Genomic DNA, 16,687 nt, shown 5'->3' on the forward strand with positions numbered 1-16,687 from the left:
GAACTGACTATGATTTTGGATACGAGATCAGCTAGCTTGTTTTAATTTTATTTTAGAATGTACAGGTATTCAGAAATGTATGATTTTCTGATTGTTATTATTTCTTAATATGATGTCTTATAAGATGATGTCTTGGATTTGATGTTTGGCATACAAATGAGAATTTTTATTATGGCTGAAGATTCTAATGTTTAGATTGAGTTGGAGGTGGGATGATTGTTCATGAATTCAGTATTTGTTTAATATGATGGGATCTGAAGCATTTTTGGCCAAATAATGAAATATAATACCAAAAATTGTAATAGTATTATTGGGTATTTTTTATTCAACCATTTTTATGTTTAGTAGATTTTGATTTTGATTTTAATTCTCTGCCTGTGTTCAAATGTTTTGCTCGTAGTATTATGTTTGTAAACATTGTACAAATGTAGATTGCCATAGTAATGGCAAAGGTTACCAAAGGTTTTTTTAAGTACTTTTTAACTCCAAAACAGTTATAATAACAATAATAATTTAATTTAAGTTAATGTATTGTATAATAATTAGGAAATCAAATACTTTCTCGAAGCATGTTGTATACACTTTTGTTTATGAAATAAAATATAAAAACTTGTTGTATGGGTGAAATATTTCTCATTATATTAAAACTAATTTGATGTAGTTATAATTATTATTATCCCTTTTTCTAGATTGCTATTTTTTTTTTAGGACAACACCAAAATTCAAAATAAGCAATATATTATTTAACTCCCAAGAACTTTTAATAAGGTGTGTAAACTGGTATACCAGTATAAGACAAAATCTTTGTGACTATTCTAATCAATCATTTTATATCAATTGAAATCACATCATATAGGAGAAAGCTATATCAATAACATCTGATACGTATGAAGTGTTTTCTCAAGCAGGAAATTTAAAACACCATATAACAACACATTCAAAAGAAAAGCCCTATAAATGTGGTATCTGTTATAAAGGGTATTCTCAAAAAATTAATTTAATTACGCATATAAGAAAACATACTGGAGAAAAACCGTTTAAATATGCAATCTGTAAAAAAAGAGTTTTCTACAAGACCACATTTAATATCACATACAAAGACACATCCAGGAGATAAGCCATTTAAATGTGGTAACTGTGGTAAATTATTTGTTAAAGCTGGAACACTAAAAAGGCATATAAAGACACATAGTGGAGAAAGGCCATATAAATGTGATATCTGTGGTAAACGATTTACTAGATCGGATCATTTAAAAACGCATACAATGATACATACTGGAGAAAAGCCACATAAATGTGCAATCTGTAAAAAAGAATTTTCTACAAGAACAAATTTAATATCACATACAAGGACACATACAAGAGAAAGGCCGTATAAATGTGAAACCTGTAAAAAAAAATTCTCTACAAGAGCACATTTAATATCACATACAAGAACACATACAGGGGAAACACCATATAAATGTGATATCTGTGGTAAATTGTTTGCTGAAGCTGAAACACTAAAAAGGCATATAAGGACACATACTGGAGAAAGGCCATATAAATGTGATATCTGTGATAAATTGTTTTCTCAAACTGGAACACTAAATAGGCATATAAGGGAACATGGTGGAGAAAAACCACATATATGTGATATTTGTGATAAAGGGTTTTCTTCAAAATCAAATTTGACAGTGCATATAAGGAAACATACTGGATTAAAACCGTTTAAATGTGCAATCTGTAAAAAAGAGTTTTCTTCAAGAGTAAATTTAATATCACATACAAGAACACATACTAGAGAAAGGCCATATAAATGTGATATCTGTGGTAATTTGTTTGCTCTAGCTGGAACACTAAAAAGGCATAAAAGGACACATAGTGGAGAAAAACCATATATATGTGATATTTGTGATAAAGGGTTTTCTTCAAAATCAAATTTGACAGTGCATATAAGGAAACATACTGGATTAAAACCGTTTAAATGTGCAATCTGTAAAAAAGAGTTTTCTTCAAGAGTAAATTTAATATTGCATAAAAGGACACATACAGGTGATAAGCCATAAAAATGTGATTTCTGTGATAGGAGGTTTTATTGTGCAGCAAATTAAAAAAATATATTAGGACACATCTTGGATTGTACTGACTGGCCAATTATTATCAGACACAAATATTTGTTTATTCGACTTACACCAGTTAATGGAGTCATTTGAAAATTAGATATAAATAAATAAAATATGTACAGATATTGTAAAAACGTGTTATATATTATATTATGTATGATGTATGTTGGTACCAGTATTTTGTTCTTATTGTGGGTATAAATCAAATAATTATACAAAATGTATTATAAATAACATTGTTTTTAATAATAAAAAATACTATTATATAGAAATCTGTGATTTAATATTAGGTACTATCACTTGGTAATAAAGTTTACAGACAATAATATTAATTAAGTATATTTAATACTAAATATATTTTATTTTAACTGAGACTAACTGTGTCTCTTGTTGATTTAGTATATAAATATTGAACATGTCATTAAATTTTTCAGTCTTCTTGTACTGATTTTTTTTATCTTGATACATTAATTTTAAATTTGATATTTTAGCATCAAATTGGTGTAGTTAAAACAGAAAACAATTTTTGTTTTGGTGATTTAATTAATTGATTACTAACTAAAACTGTATATGTATCTGATCAATATATACTATAATAAAACAGTCTATAAGTATCCATTATTATTTATTACTTTAAATAGAAGTTTAGATTTATCAATTTCTCGTTACCAATATACAGTAATGATACAGTTGATGTTTATTAACTTGTATTTGATGAAAGTTTAGACTTGTTGAAAATGTATTAGAGTAGAGTTATAGAATTTGAAGTTGGTATACTATGTTTTCAGTTATTTTAGCTAAACCGTATTGTTTCATTTATATTGAACAATCAATAGATTATTTGATGATGGTAATTATGTTTTAAAATAATACTATTCATGCATTTAGAATTTGGACGTTTATATATTTCTATATGTATGTGAAAGAATAAATCAAGATCTGTTAATGAAACATGTATTTAAATTTATCACAACTGTGTTTTTACTGCATTTATTGTATGTTTTGAATTAAAAATAACTCTTAGAACCTGCAACGTGATGAACACAATAAGATTTTTATTGAAATTTTTAACCACCGTCTATTATAAGGATCATTTTATTTTAAATATATTAAGTAATAGTTACAAATAGGATGCTTACAAAATAAAATCCTTGGTATAAGGGATGATAGGTATATACTATGTTGTATTACCTGTAATCAGGGTTTGGCAAGATACTAAAAAAAAAGTATCATGATACATGATTCATGCATTTAGTGTATCTAGATACAAGATGCAAGATACATTGTGAATGTAAAAAAGATACAAGATACATGTATCTTTATGCGTTGATACATGATACTTTTATATTTCCAATTGAATTTTATTAACTATTAAACGTAAAAGTTCTATACAAATATACAGTATACACCATACACAATACAGTTCATACTCTATACTCTATAATAGTTTATAGAATATAGATTATAGTTACAATAAAATCATGAATATTAAATAATACAAAAGTCAATACACATTATAAAATGATTACTAATAAATCACTATATGTATTATTGGTATATAAATATACCAAAATTTATAAATTAAACAAAAATTACAACTCAAATTTTATTTCTGCAAAATTATACATGTGTTTAATTGGTTATGGACTAATTGTAAAAAATGGATATATAAATTTAATTAGTTATAGTCTTATAATTAGTTTTTAAATTAAATGTTTTTTTTATAGATAAAATTTTGATTTCCTTTAAAAAAAATTAATAAATAATAACAATTATCATTATTGTTTCATTTATCTAAGTTTTGAAGGTTCTTCAAATCGAATTCAAATTTCTTGGTACTATTCAGTACAAATATTTATAATAATAGTATCTTGTATATATTGACAAAAAAAGATACAAGATACCTCTAAAAAATGTATCATGATACATGATACTTGATACTTTAAAATTATGTATTACGATACAAGATATAATTATATCTTTGATACTGATTAACCCTGCCTGTAATCCATCGTAAAAATAACATTTAAAACCACTTTGAATTATGAAAATATGAAAAGAAAACGCTATTTAAAATTGAAAATTAAAGATTACAAGATCAAGAAGCTATTAACGAATTAAAATTTGATTAATTGATTGTCAGTGGTAAGACTTTATGGTGTATTATTTTTGGCGTGTGGTTGGGATATAACTGGTCTTAAACTTTATCAATGTGATCCATCTGGTACACCTAGCGCTAGTTCATTGGGAATAAATAATGTTAATAGCAATAATAGTTTTTAGAAAAATGCAAGGCTGGGCAAGTTAATGATTTTTTTTAACTCAGTTAAGTTAAATTAATATGCATCAATAAGAAAAAGTTAAAAGTTAATAAAATTTTTGGTTAACTCAGTTAAGTTAAAAGTTAATACATATTTTATTAAACTTTTTATAAAGTTACATTTTTTTTCTATTTGTTTGCGTACCTTATTTCTTATCAACACACAACTATATTATAGCTATAATGCTTATACTTCATACAACATACAGTATTTCTATATTTAACCTTGTTTCACGTTAATAGGATTTATAACATGATCATATGTACTGTTACTTGATAGGTTAGGTTCATTGTTGTATTCTGTGATAAAACCACATATTATATGAAAACACATTTCTTGTTCATTCAGTTTCACTGTTCTATTTGTTCCCAACGTGGTCGCTTAGTGCTTACTGCCCAGAGTTATATTTGTTGTGATCGTGTTTTTACTTAAATAGCACATCGTAAAATTTCCTTGTTAATTTAAATATATTAATTTAATATCGCCATTTTCACTTTATAGTAGGTACCACAATATGTTCTGTGTATATAAATGCGACAATTGCGTATTTAGTCATAACTCATAAGGTTTGTATACCCAATAATCCATTTTATTTACTATTTATAGGTACACAATTTTACTTTTACATAACTAATTATTGTTTAATACTTAGTTATATGATTATTGTGACCATAATTATTTAATCCTAAAGTGGGAACTTAAGAATTGCAAATACTTTTATTTTTAAATTATTTTCTATTGACAAATAAACCAGACAATTGCTTGCTAAACATAAATACATATTTTAATATTTTTATGTTTTTATTTCGTCCGGTAAATTGATAAAATATAACTACAATTCAAATTTTTTTTTTTTATTTATTAAAACTATAAACATGTATTTGTTTTGTTATTATAACATTGATTAGATTTAACAAGGATAAAGTTATAGTTTTTTTAGTTTTAGTGTCATGATGTTTGTAAACTATTATAAGAATAGAGTTGTTTATATATTAATATAATATGGAGTATAGACAAATATAAGAGAAATATTTTAAATCAATAGAACATTTTTGTAAATATTTGAGAGAAGGTTTTTATGTCTTTATAATAACTTAAATGATTATATAACAGAAATAGATGAAAAATTTGAAATATTACTTGGGTTTATTTTTTTTAAATTCATATTTATATTATAGATACAATTTATTTAAAGTTAAATTACTAAATAAGATTTTAAATACATGTTTTCATTTTATTTATGGCAGACCAAAGAAAAGTTTTACAAAAAAAAACAAATGGTTGCCAAGTCAGGGATTGGCATGTAAACTTTCTTCATTTTAAATTTTTAGAAATTTATTAATTTTATGCAATATGTATGTATAATTATTTTATTTTCATTTTAATTTAGTGAGATAGATCTGCGAAACCGGAGAGTGGATTTTGTTGTTTAATGTCTTATTAGATTCACATTATTTAAGAGAAGTACAGTGAAGATTTTCAGAACTTTATTTATAGTTAATTCATTACAGAGCTTCAAAAAAAATTTAAACACATTTTGTTTAGCGTTTTTTTATGTTTTTAGTTTTATAGCTTTGTATTGAGTTAATGATTGATGCTAAAGTTCTGAAAATCTACACAGCACTTCTCTTAGCCAATGTGAATGTAACAAAATCCCAAATAAAAAAAATCTGTTCTCCAGTTTCGGTAATCTACCACGCTAAATGAAAATTTAGCAAAAAATAACTATTTTTTAACTGTGAAAAATTAAATAATTTTTTTTGAAATTTAATCCTTAATTACTAATTAAAATTATGTATGTATCTGATCAATATAATATATATTATATAAATCATTCTATATGGTTCTATTATTATTTATTACTACATGATGAACACAATAAGATTTTTATGGAAATTTATAACCACCATTTATTAAAAAGATCCTTTTATTATAAATATGTTAAGTAATAGTTACAAATAGGATGCAAATAGGATTCTAGCTCAACTATATTGTTTCATTTATATTGAATAACCAATAGTTTATTTGATGAATGATGATGGTAGACGGTAGTTATGTTTTAAAATAATACAATTCATGAATAGGAAGATTTAGGGTTTAGACTATATTATTTTTCGAATGAGCTCACGCTACGTTGCGCGTCGTGCATTTTTGTAAAAGCGTAACTATCACGACTGAAAACAGTTGAATTTGTCGTAAATGGGATACATAATATGTGCGAGTTTCTACCAGTTCTTGTATGCTGCTCCGTGCGTTCTTATTTGAAAAATAGTAAATTAAATCTAGATTGTTATTATTTTATTAAAATAATATTAATGACAACTTTTTATGGTAAATTTATAGATACTAGTCTACAAACTATGCATTGTGGCGCTATTCGTAGATCTTGATATTTTCACCTAATGGTTATATTATTATTTTCTATACATGGTTGAATTTAAAAAATATTTTAATAACTATTTCAAGCATGAGAAATTTTTGGTGTTTTTCAAGTTTTTTTTCTATAACTTATGTTAATAAAATAAAGTTGGGGACTTGGGGTTGAGTTCCTTATAAATTACCTAATGCATAGGTACCTGGGCGTATATCGATTGCACCGAAATGACCTTTTCACAAGTCTTCTTGATTGCTCCGCGTATCAACTCTGCTGAATTTTTTTCATATATTGATTCCGCCGAAATTTTTTATTGATTGATTGATTAGGCAATTTACGCTGGTTGTCAATCCGCTGAATATTTATAAATTATTTATTTTAATTATAACAAAATGTAAAATGTTTATAAAATAAATTTGCAGTCCGCTCGTAACAAAATATATCTTAATCAATATAATGTATTAATCTATAAAGTTGTATCAAAAAGAGACATATTTTATTACATGTAGCCATCAGTGGCATATACAAGGGGGTCATGAGGATCAGATCCATTGGCTTTTTATTACTTTTTGTTTTTACTTACATTGTGCAGTATACAATATTGTAATATGTATGTAATATAATATTTATATATATCATATATGTTATATTATGAACTATCGAGCTATTGAATTTTGATAATTTTGTCATTACTGAATATCATTATATTTTTTTTAAATTTTATTTGTAGCAAAGTAATGTTTATTTTGTTGAAATGGTCAATGACGACTATGATTATACTTTAATATAACTTATTTTATTATTTATAGAGACAATATTTTATATATAATCATATGCGGACTAGTAAATAAGGGCACTGGATGCTATATAATTTTAAGGGATTTGCCAACAAAAATGTTTGGGGCAAACTATATAGGTAAACTAATAAAATTAATTATAGAATTTTATTTCTTTAATATTATAGTATTCCAGTGTTCCCAAACTTTTACTACCACAGCACCCTTAAGAAATAGTTAGTTTTTCGCGGAACCCCAATTTTTCGAAAAAGAAGAAAAACCAATACCTACTCCAAAAAAATGTTTTAACAATACTGTTAATGATTATTATTTATTGAAAAAAGTAAAAAAAAAAAACAATTTTCAATCAAATTTGTATTTATGAAAATAAAAAAACTTTTATTGGGTATTTAATTATTACAAATATTTATTTTTAACAAAAAATGTTTTATTTAATATAAAATAATTTTATCAATAATCACATACATCTGGAGAATTCGCCAGAACCCTTGAGATTGTCTCGCCGAATCCTAAGGTTTCATGGAACACACTTTGGGAAACGCTGGTTTATTCCATAATTGATAATAGTTTAATCAAGGTATTAGGTGCGTGAAAAATAAAAAGTAGCAGTTGTAGGCTACCATAGCTTGCTCTATAGACACTGTGTGTATTGGCCAAATCGGGTGAATTTTGGTCTAGAACACGGTATCTGGGTTGGTGTTATCACTTATTCCTATTTCTAAGACATAATGCTACAGTGGCTATAGGACAGATAGCCTATGAATTTTTTTCGTTTTTATAATATCGTGATTAATAGGGATCACGTTATCCATATCTTATCAGATTACGGTTACGAATACTGTTTTTAAGTCCAATACATTACATCGTAGGGCAGGGGTCGAGAACCTGCGGCTTTTTGGATAATTATCAATCGAGATCCGTAAAATATAAATTATATTATACCTGTGTTATTATAGTGATAAATAAAGTTTTTCTATATTTTCTTAATTTAAGACGTATTATTATGTTTTTATTGCCTACCATTTTCTCAATGAAATAATAATACTATCTTTATTTTAATATATATGTACTAATAAAGTAATAATTTATACACCACAATGTCTACAATTAAAAAAAAAAGTTGTTCAAACCTGTGCGGCTCCCTGGATATCATAGTTTTGTAATTTTTAAATTATAATGGCTCTTTCCTACGAAAAGGTTTCCGACCCCTGCCGTAGAGACTAGGGATAGTGGATACAGTGGCCGCTCAGTTGATGGAGTGTTGCTTCTATATTGTTCTGTGGTTATAGGACGTAGTCACACGAATTATACAGGATACAAAACGAACGTATATGATTATTGATTAGTAAAACTAGTACCTTCTCGTGTTGCGACTATAGACTACTAGTGCGATCTCGTATACAAGGTATAAACAGTTTATTTAATTTCCTGCTCATTTTTTTATTTTTTAATCCCGAATATTCAAATTATATATTTTTATACATGGTCCCTCGAAATTTAAATAAAACAACGATAGATTGACGTGAGAGTATATTTTATTTATTATTTGCCATGATAATTGGGAAAGATCTAGAACATGTGGGGAACATTTTCGAGAAAATTATTTAATAGATATACCGCTAACTATGAGATGAAAGAAACAACAAATATTCTATAAGTAGACATAGATGTACCTATTTTGACTATTTTTTAATTTTGAAATGTTGTCAAAATCAATCATAGTATCATATAATAATTACACCTTCAAATTAATAGTTAACATTTAATTAAGAGGTATTTTTCACGTTTTAACATCTCTACAGCGATAATTGTTTGTCTATTTTTTTTTGCTTTTAATATTATTTTATATATGACTACACATGGTGTATTTGCAGAATGGTTAGTGCGTGGTGACCGATATGGTAGCATAACGAGGATATTGCCATAGTAGTTATTACTTAATATATTTTGTGGTAGCACTGGTAGCTAATTTAAGGGTTATAAAATTTTTATTTACAAAATTGTGTTCGAGTGTTTCTATTATGTTATTTGTGGTGTACCCCACTAAATAAGTAAAATTTGTAAATTATTAATATTGGTTAATTATATAACACGATAACAATTGTAGTAGCGACATTGTAAAATCAAAATTAAAATGTTTCTTTTGTTTAATTAAATATTTTAATGTATCTAAATGTTAAATATTATGTTATTATCTATTTATAATTATATACTCATATGTAGTAAAGTTCGGTGGACAATTAGCGATGAACGGACTCAATCATAAAAATAACGTATATACAATTTATAGCATAAATTAAATGTTCAAGACATGGTTTAAACTGGTTTGTATGTAACCTTGGTTCACGTTAACAGTAAGTATTTATACCATGATCATATATACTATTACTCGGTAGATTAGGGTCATTGTTGTATTCTATGATAAAACCACATTTCATATTCATTCAATTTCACTGTTCTGTTTGTTCCCAACATGGTCGCTTAGTGCTTACTTTGCAGAGTTATTTTTGCTGTGCTTGTGTTTTTACTTCAATTACACACCATTAAAGTTCCTTGTAAATTTATAAATACATTCATTTCATATCGCCAGTTAACACTTTATAGTAGGTACCTCATAAGGTTTGTATAATAATACATTTTATATACCAATTATACATAGTTTTACTTAACTAATCACTGTTTAACACTTAGGTATATTATATTGAATTATAACTTTCTCAAAAAGACATATTTCTTCATAAGTCTATAATTTTTTTATTTTTGTGTTTTCTGGTATACTTTAATAATTGCCATTACTATCAACAAACAGGGCCTGATTTAAGCATTTCGTGGCCTTAGGCAAAATAAAAAATGTGGCTCCTTATTGCCAATAGTAGCTTATATAGGCATATAGTCATATCCCCCCTACACAAATGAGTTGTATACAACAAAATAATAATTTATTACAATTTAGTATTTACCTAGTTATACATTTTCACAAACATAATTATAATGTTATATATTTTTTTACCTGTACAGGCTATAGATTTCTTGTATCTATTATTTTCATTTACATTTTATGCTGATAAGGATTAATTATTTTATTTTTTTGAAATATTATATGTTTCTTATATTTATTTTATATGATGAAAGTAGTACTCTAAAAAAAAATAATAAGGTTCATAAAAATCTGAAGCCCTCTAATAACGGAGGCCATAGGCAGTTGCCTATCTTGCCTAATGGTAAAATAATATGGCTCTGTTGTTGCACCATTGATCAGATCTCGCTAATAATATGGTTATATTATAATTTACAGTAGTTAGGCTTAGTTAGATTCTGGTCCGTGTATACAATTCAATACTTAGGCTATCATACGAGCGAGTATTTGGTAAGATAGAACCTAAGTAATTGCTTATGTCATTAATATGTTGTGGGATATAAATGTTCTCTTGAGGATGAGTCTTGAAAAGATGGGCTTGAAATACTTTAACTTTCTTAGCGTCTGAAACGGCAAGCGAATTGTCACCATTTAACAGGGGTGATTGGAGGTTGAAATGGTTTTATATATAAGTAATTGCTTAGTTTCTTTCCATAGAATCCCGTCAATGACAAATAAAGAATGTAATTTTTGTCCGAATTCGTTTGATTTATATTTAGCAAGAGTCTTTTTCATTGAGTTGAAAAAAATGGAAGTCTAGTGACTTGGTATTTAGCTCGATTTCTACGTTTTTCTACTATTAGGCAGCGAATTTGATTCGACACAAATGGGTAATTATTTTTGTAATCATGATTCTTTCCAGGCTAGGCAGCTCTACAAACAATTTTTATTTGTATAGTTAAGTGTTTTACCGCTTCATCAATGTCATGGTTTGACATAAGTTTAACTTTTAGATTAATTTGCTGTTTAAAGATATTTTGAAATTGAAGACGGTCAATTAAAGGGGAGAAAAGCCTAAGTGGTTCAATACGTTCAAATGCGGCGTCAGATACATTGATTAAAACAGACGAATGATCAGAATTTAAATCTAAAATATTATTAGTTAGGCAGTGTAGATTTCTTGGTATGTTGACGATAAATATATCTAAGATATTGGGTTTTTTATGGGAGAAGATGGCCAATAGATAGGTTCTGGCGGTGATAATACATTGAGGTTATTCATATTGACAAAATTGTATAGAACAGTGCCACGAGAATTATTTGAGTGACAATCCTAAGTATTATATTTAGCATTTAAGTCATCACCAATAATAAAATTATTTTCTATATCATTAAAGAAATCTGTAAACATGGAATTCGAAATAGTGTGACGCGGAGGAGAATAAAAAGCACCTACAGTGATAGGCATGTTATTTAGTTTCATTATTATAAAAAACGATTGAATATAATAAAAATAAAAATTGTCAAGTGGTTGGAAATAGATTGAAGTTTTAATGAGTATTGCAACAATTCCATGTGCTGTATTGTCCGGGCGATTAGTTTTTATTAATTTGTAACTAGGTATAAATATATGAAAATATTTAGTAAAGTGTGTTTCTGTAATAAGGATAATGTCAACATGTTTATCATACAATACGCATAATTTTTCAGACCATTAGCATTGAATTGTAAAACTAGGAGAATTATTTTTAGCATAATTTTTCATTTTTTTATCCTAATAAACTAGAGATTATTTGAGTAAGTTATGAAATAAGTTAGTTGATAAGAGTCTTGAGCTCGCTTACACAGCTCGGTATTAACAAATTAATATCATGATTTGGCGAAGGAGTATTATATTGAGAATAATGGAGATTAGGTTTGATATGGTTTGGGATTAGCCGTGAGAAGGATCGTGGGGGGAAGGAGTGGTACTATGTGAGTTGTTTTCTTGTACATTATTTATTTATTTATTTATTTTAACAAGTACTTTTTGATTATTCAAATTGGTTTTCTTAAGTTGTTGGATGTTTTTGTAGATTGTGCATTCCTTAAAGTTTGCAGGGTGGTTACCTGAGTAGAGGACGCATTGCATTGGTCTCGGCGGGAGTTTTAACAGACTGATGAGGAGTAGTCCTCAGTGCACTGGACACATTGAGGACTATGACACTATGTCCACAGTATGCTTTTATATGACTATGTTCTTGACAGTTTTGACACTGACTGATGACCTCAGGCTTATGTGGCTTTTCTATTTTCACTTTGGTGTGCAGCAAGAATTTAAGTTGAAAAATTTTATTAGAGTGAGTAGTTAGTTCGAGGTCGAAAAAAAACAGTGGCTGAGGGATTTTACTAATTCTATGGATAACTTGAGTAATGTCTATTTTAGTACAAACGAAGTTTAAGTGCACTTTTGATTATTTCGGTTGAGGTAGATGGGTGCAGATTACGAATAACTATACGCATTGGCTTATCTTCTTTTAATTGGAATGTATGGAACTCTGCTTGTTCCTATTTAAATAGTGAACATGTTTTTGATAAAATTCTGGATTTTATGTTTGAATTTTTAAATTATTAATAGTTGATTTGCAAAAAAAATTATTGACACCAATCAATTAGATTAGCTTTGAACAAACACCAGGGAAGGTTTTTACGCCTCGTACGAAGATTAAAGTGTTGGTGTGGAAGAAATGGCAACCAGATCATCAATTGGCATTTCTTCTATAATAGTTTTGTCTGGTAGTTTATTTGGACTTAGTACTTCAAATGGGTTTCGAGCCACGAATAATTTTTGACTTGCATGTTGAGTCGTTTTTGGAGACGAGGGTTCAGAGTTTGACGAGCTTAAGTGTCTAAGTTTATTAACAGTGGTAGCAATTTATTGAAATGTATTATTCCTATTCATATTAGCGTTTATCGTCTTGTTTTTGTTTTGATTATTATTATTCATATTTAAATATTTGGTTCTGTCGTTCTGAACGGAAACAAGTTAATTGGTGCGGAGTGGCGTAGATGATCGTCACTAATCGTCGCGCGGCCAAAAGTCACTGTCGTGGCGGTGGCGATGCTTTGAATTGCGATTAGGTATTATATAAACATGCATTACAAAGCGTAGGATCTTAATAAACATAAACTTATTTTTCACAAAAAGGTTGGGTTTTATGCAGCTAGTAGATAATGAGGGCAATAATTGAATTAAAAATAGCGTCGATAAGTAAAAATTACGAAAAATTTCGACGGATTTAATGACACTAGCTTACACATAATACGCGGAGGCTATATAATGTGTGTGTACAGTTCCACTGTCTAACCTAGGTTAGGTTACATTCATCACTACATTTAGAATCTAAAATACGAATAATGAGTACATAAATTCAGTGAAAAAAGAGGATTCTTATCTTTTAGTAATATAATGAAACGGTTTTTATTAAAAAAATGTTATCTTAAAAAAGATGCACAAAATAAATAAAATAATATAACAATAATGATAATATGTAGTAAGCCATTTAATATATATATTTTTTTATCTTTTTATCATATGATAGAGCATAGGTAGTAGTCATTGTACTGTCGTTGTTAGCATTTGATTATAATAGTATAAAATAGAACATTGTTGTCTGGATATACTTATATAAAAAAAATCCAATCAAAGCATCGGGTTGAATTCTCCGCGTACCTAATTGTATTGGCTTATATGAATCATCTCGTACTCTATTTCACTTTTTATACCTATACAAAATATTATATATCCAGGCGAACAATAGGTAACGATGACAACAATAAATCGTTCAGGGTTGATTGGTTCGACGTCGTTCACGATGGTCAGGTTTGAAAGAATCACGCCACACCTTTTTATGTTTTTCGTACGTTTTCGTCGTAAATTTCAAGAACTTATATAATATTAGGTATACAATGCACCTACCCACACGTTGCTTATGATATTACTTGTACCACGCCGTTATTTTAATAAATTTTCAATGTGTGAATAGTAAAATGAACCGTCGAGACACTTAATTTCTATCGGCATTGAAGATCCTACTTTTTTTATCCAATCATTTTTTGTATTTGTGTAATTACTTTATAATTCGGAATTCTGTATTTTATTTAAAATTATCATTATTTATTATTTATTTTTATTACTGTGTATACTATACTACACCAATTGTTACTTATATGTATCTATTTACTTTATATTCAAAGGACACTGCCCGTTAATTGTAAAAATAAATAAATAAATAATAATATGCTCATATAATCTTAAGTTTAAACCTTGTTGATGATCAATCAAGACTTGAATGGGTACAAAATCAATTCTTGCCTCGCTCAGTCTATGTTCTCAAAACTGTATACACTTTCCACGATTACTAGGTTCCCTTTACAACGAGGATGTTGAATATTTTTCAATTTCTTCACGTCGTCATACAGCGGTCATCAAATTCCTTACCTCTTTTTTATGGTTTCCAGAAGCACTGATCTCCTTTCCAGCATTATCTTCATACCTTCTTATTTCTTCAAAAGTCATGTTCGTTCAACTCCCTATATTATCATTATTGCTCTATTCATCGAATACCCCATACATTAATTTATATAGTACAATTTAATGTTAGTTTTTTTTGTATTCTATATTCATTGTAATGAATCATTGTATATATTGTCAAAAATCATTATTTTTTTAAGATTATATATGTTAATTGGAATTGCTGCCAGATGTCAATATGTTTAAAAAAATAAAACAAATATACACATCGTTAAAAATAATTTAAAAATAGTCAACAAACTATTATAAAATGTTATGTTTGCGGAATTTAATTTCTTATACCTTTAGCTTTAAATATGATATTTAAGTATATGACGTATAACTTTAGTCAAATAACAATAATAATTTATTTAATAATCCTGACAATTTATTAATAGGTATATCTACGTAGTTTTCTACGATTAAATAAAATAAAATTTATTGACTATCTTCGAAGTTCAAAGCCAGTAAATTGTCTTACTGTTTAGTATTTAGAATACATTATGTGACTTATATAAATTTTCTAATTTATTTTTAGCATTTTTATGTTTTATGCGAATAATAAAAATGTCTGTGTGTTTTATAAAATGCATTAATAGATTTCATAAGTTATAGTGGTAAGAACATAACTCAATGCAATTGTCAAAAATGTGAGACCATCTGGAAAAGGCCAGATAGCAAAATGTAAGCCATAGACTATAGAGGGTTTTAAGAATATGTAGGAAACATAAATTCAAAAACACAAACGCTATACAACTGGAAATATCAAATATGTGATATTTCTGTGTCATGTCTGATAAACTTTGATTCTGAGCGGAGCGATGAATGAATTGATTTTACAATGTACTTTTTTTTGCATCTAGCACACACAAATGTGTAGGTAAACTTAGATCTATTATTGCAGTCAAGATAAAATAACAATTTTTAATGTGTCAACAACGATCATACATATATGTGTATTTCAGTTTAAAAAATCATTGTGGTTAAACTAGTTAAGACAGCGTTTTAATACATATACATATCCACACGATTGGGTAGATAAAATATTATATGTTAACATAAGGATAAACACAAAGTACTGGATATTTCTAAAAATAACCCAAGGTTAAGTTAGGTATGATGTCAGGGTTTTAGGGGGGAGGGGGTTAAATGATATACATACACAAATATATATGTTCGTTTGTAAAATGTTGTATTTGTTTTTAAAATAAAACACGCTTTCATACATAAACGTTACGATAAAGTTTAAAAAATACTTCGATTTTTAACTTTAAAGGTAGTTTTTCTGAATTCAGATCTAATTTGTAGTATTTTAGAGTGGTAAAAATTAAAAATTCTCAGTATTTTTCAAAATATTCCGGGAAAACAAACAAAAAATAAGGAAAATCTGAAATTATTTTGTGTTTTTGGTGTAACTGAAAAACGAAAAACTTTTGATACTAGTATTTTTTACACATAATATAATTTTCAACACATTTCGACTATCCATTTTTGAGCTATTTAAATTTTTGTTTATTTTTATTCTATAAATGCCAATAAAATAATATATCACTGTGTAAAAATGATAAAAATTTAATAAGAGGTTTTTTTATCAATCAAAAAATTTATTGTGATATTTTTTTTGATTTAAAATTTTTATAAAATTCGTTAAAATTATACTCAAATTTTATGTTAGCTACTT

The 16,687-nt window shown here is 27.2% G+C and overlaps 1 protein-coding gene across 1 annotated transcript in view; it reads left to right on the forward strand.

Annotated features, from left to right (window-relative positions):
* The window catches only part of LOC113555141 (zinc finger protein 91-like), a 35,092-nt gene extending 32,999 nt beyond the window's left edge, over positions 1-2,093 (forward strand). Inside the window, 2 exon segments of the mRNA XM_026959480.1 lie at positions 907-997; positions 1,029-2,093. Of these exon segments, the coding sequence (XP_026815281.1) occupies positions 907-997; positions 1,029-2,093 (1,156 nt within the window).
* The last annotated feature ends 14,594 nt before the right edge of the window (positions 2,094-16,687 follow it).

Source organism: Rhopalosiphum maidis, chromosome 2 (assembly GCF_003676215.2).
Source record: "Rhopalosiphum maidis isolate BTI-1 chromosome 2, ASM367621v3, whole genome shotgun sequence".
Classification (NCBI taxonomy): Eukaryota; Metazoa; Arthropoda; class Insecta; order Hemiptera; family Aphididae; genus Rhopalosiphum; species Rhopalosiphum maidis.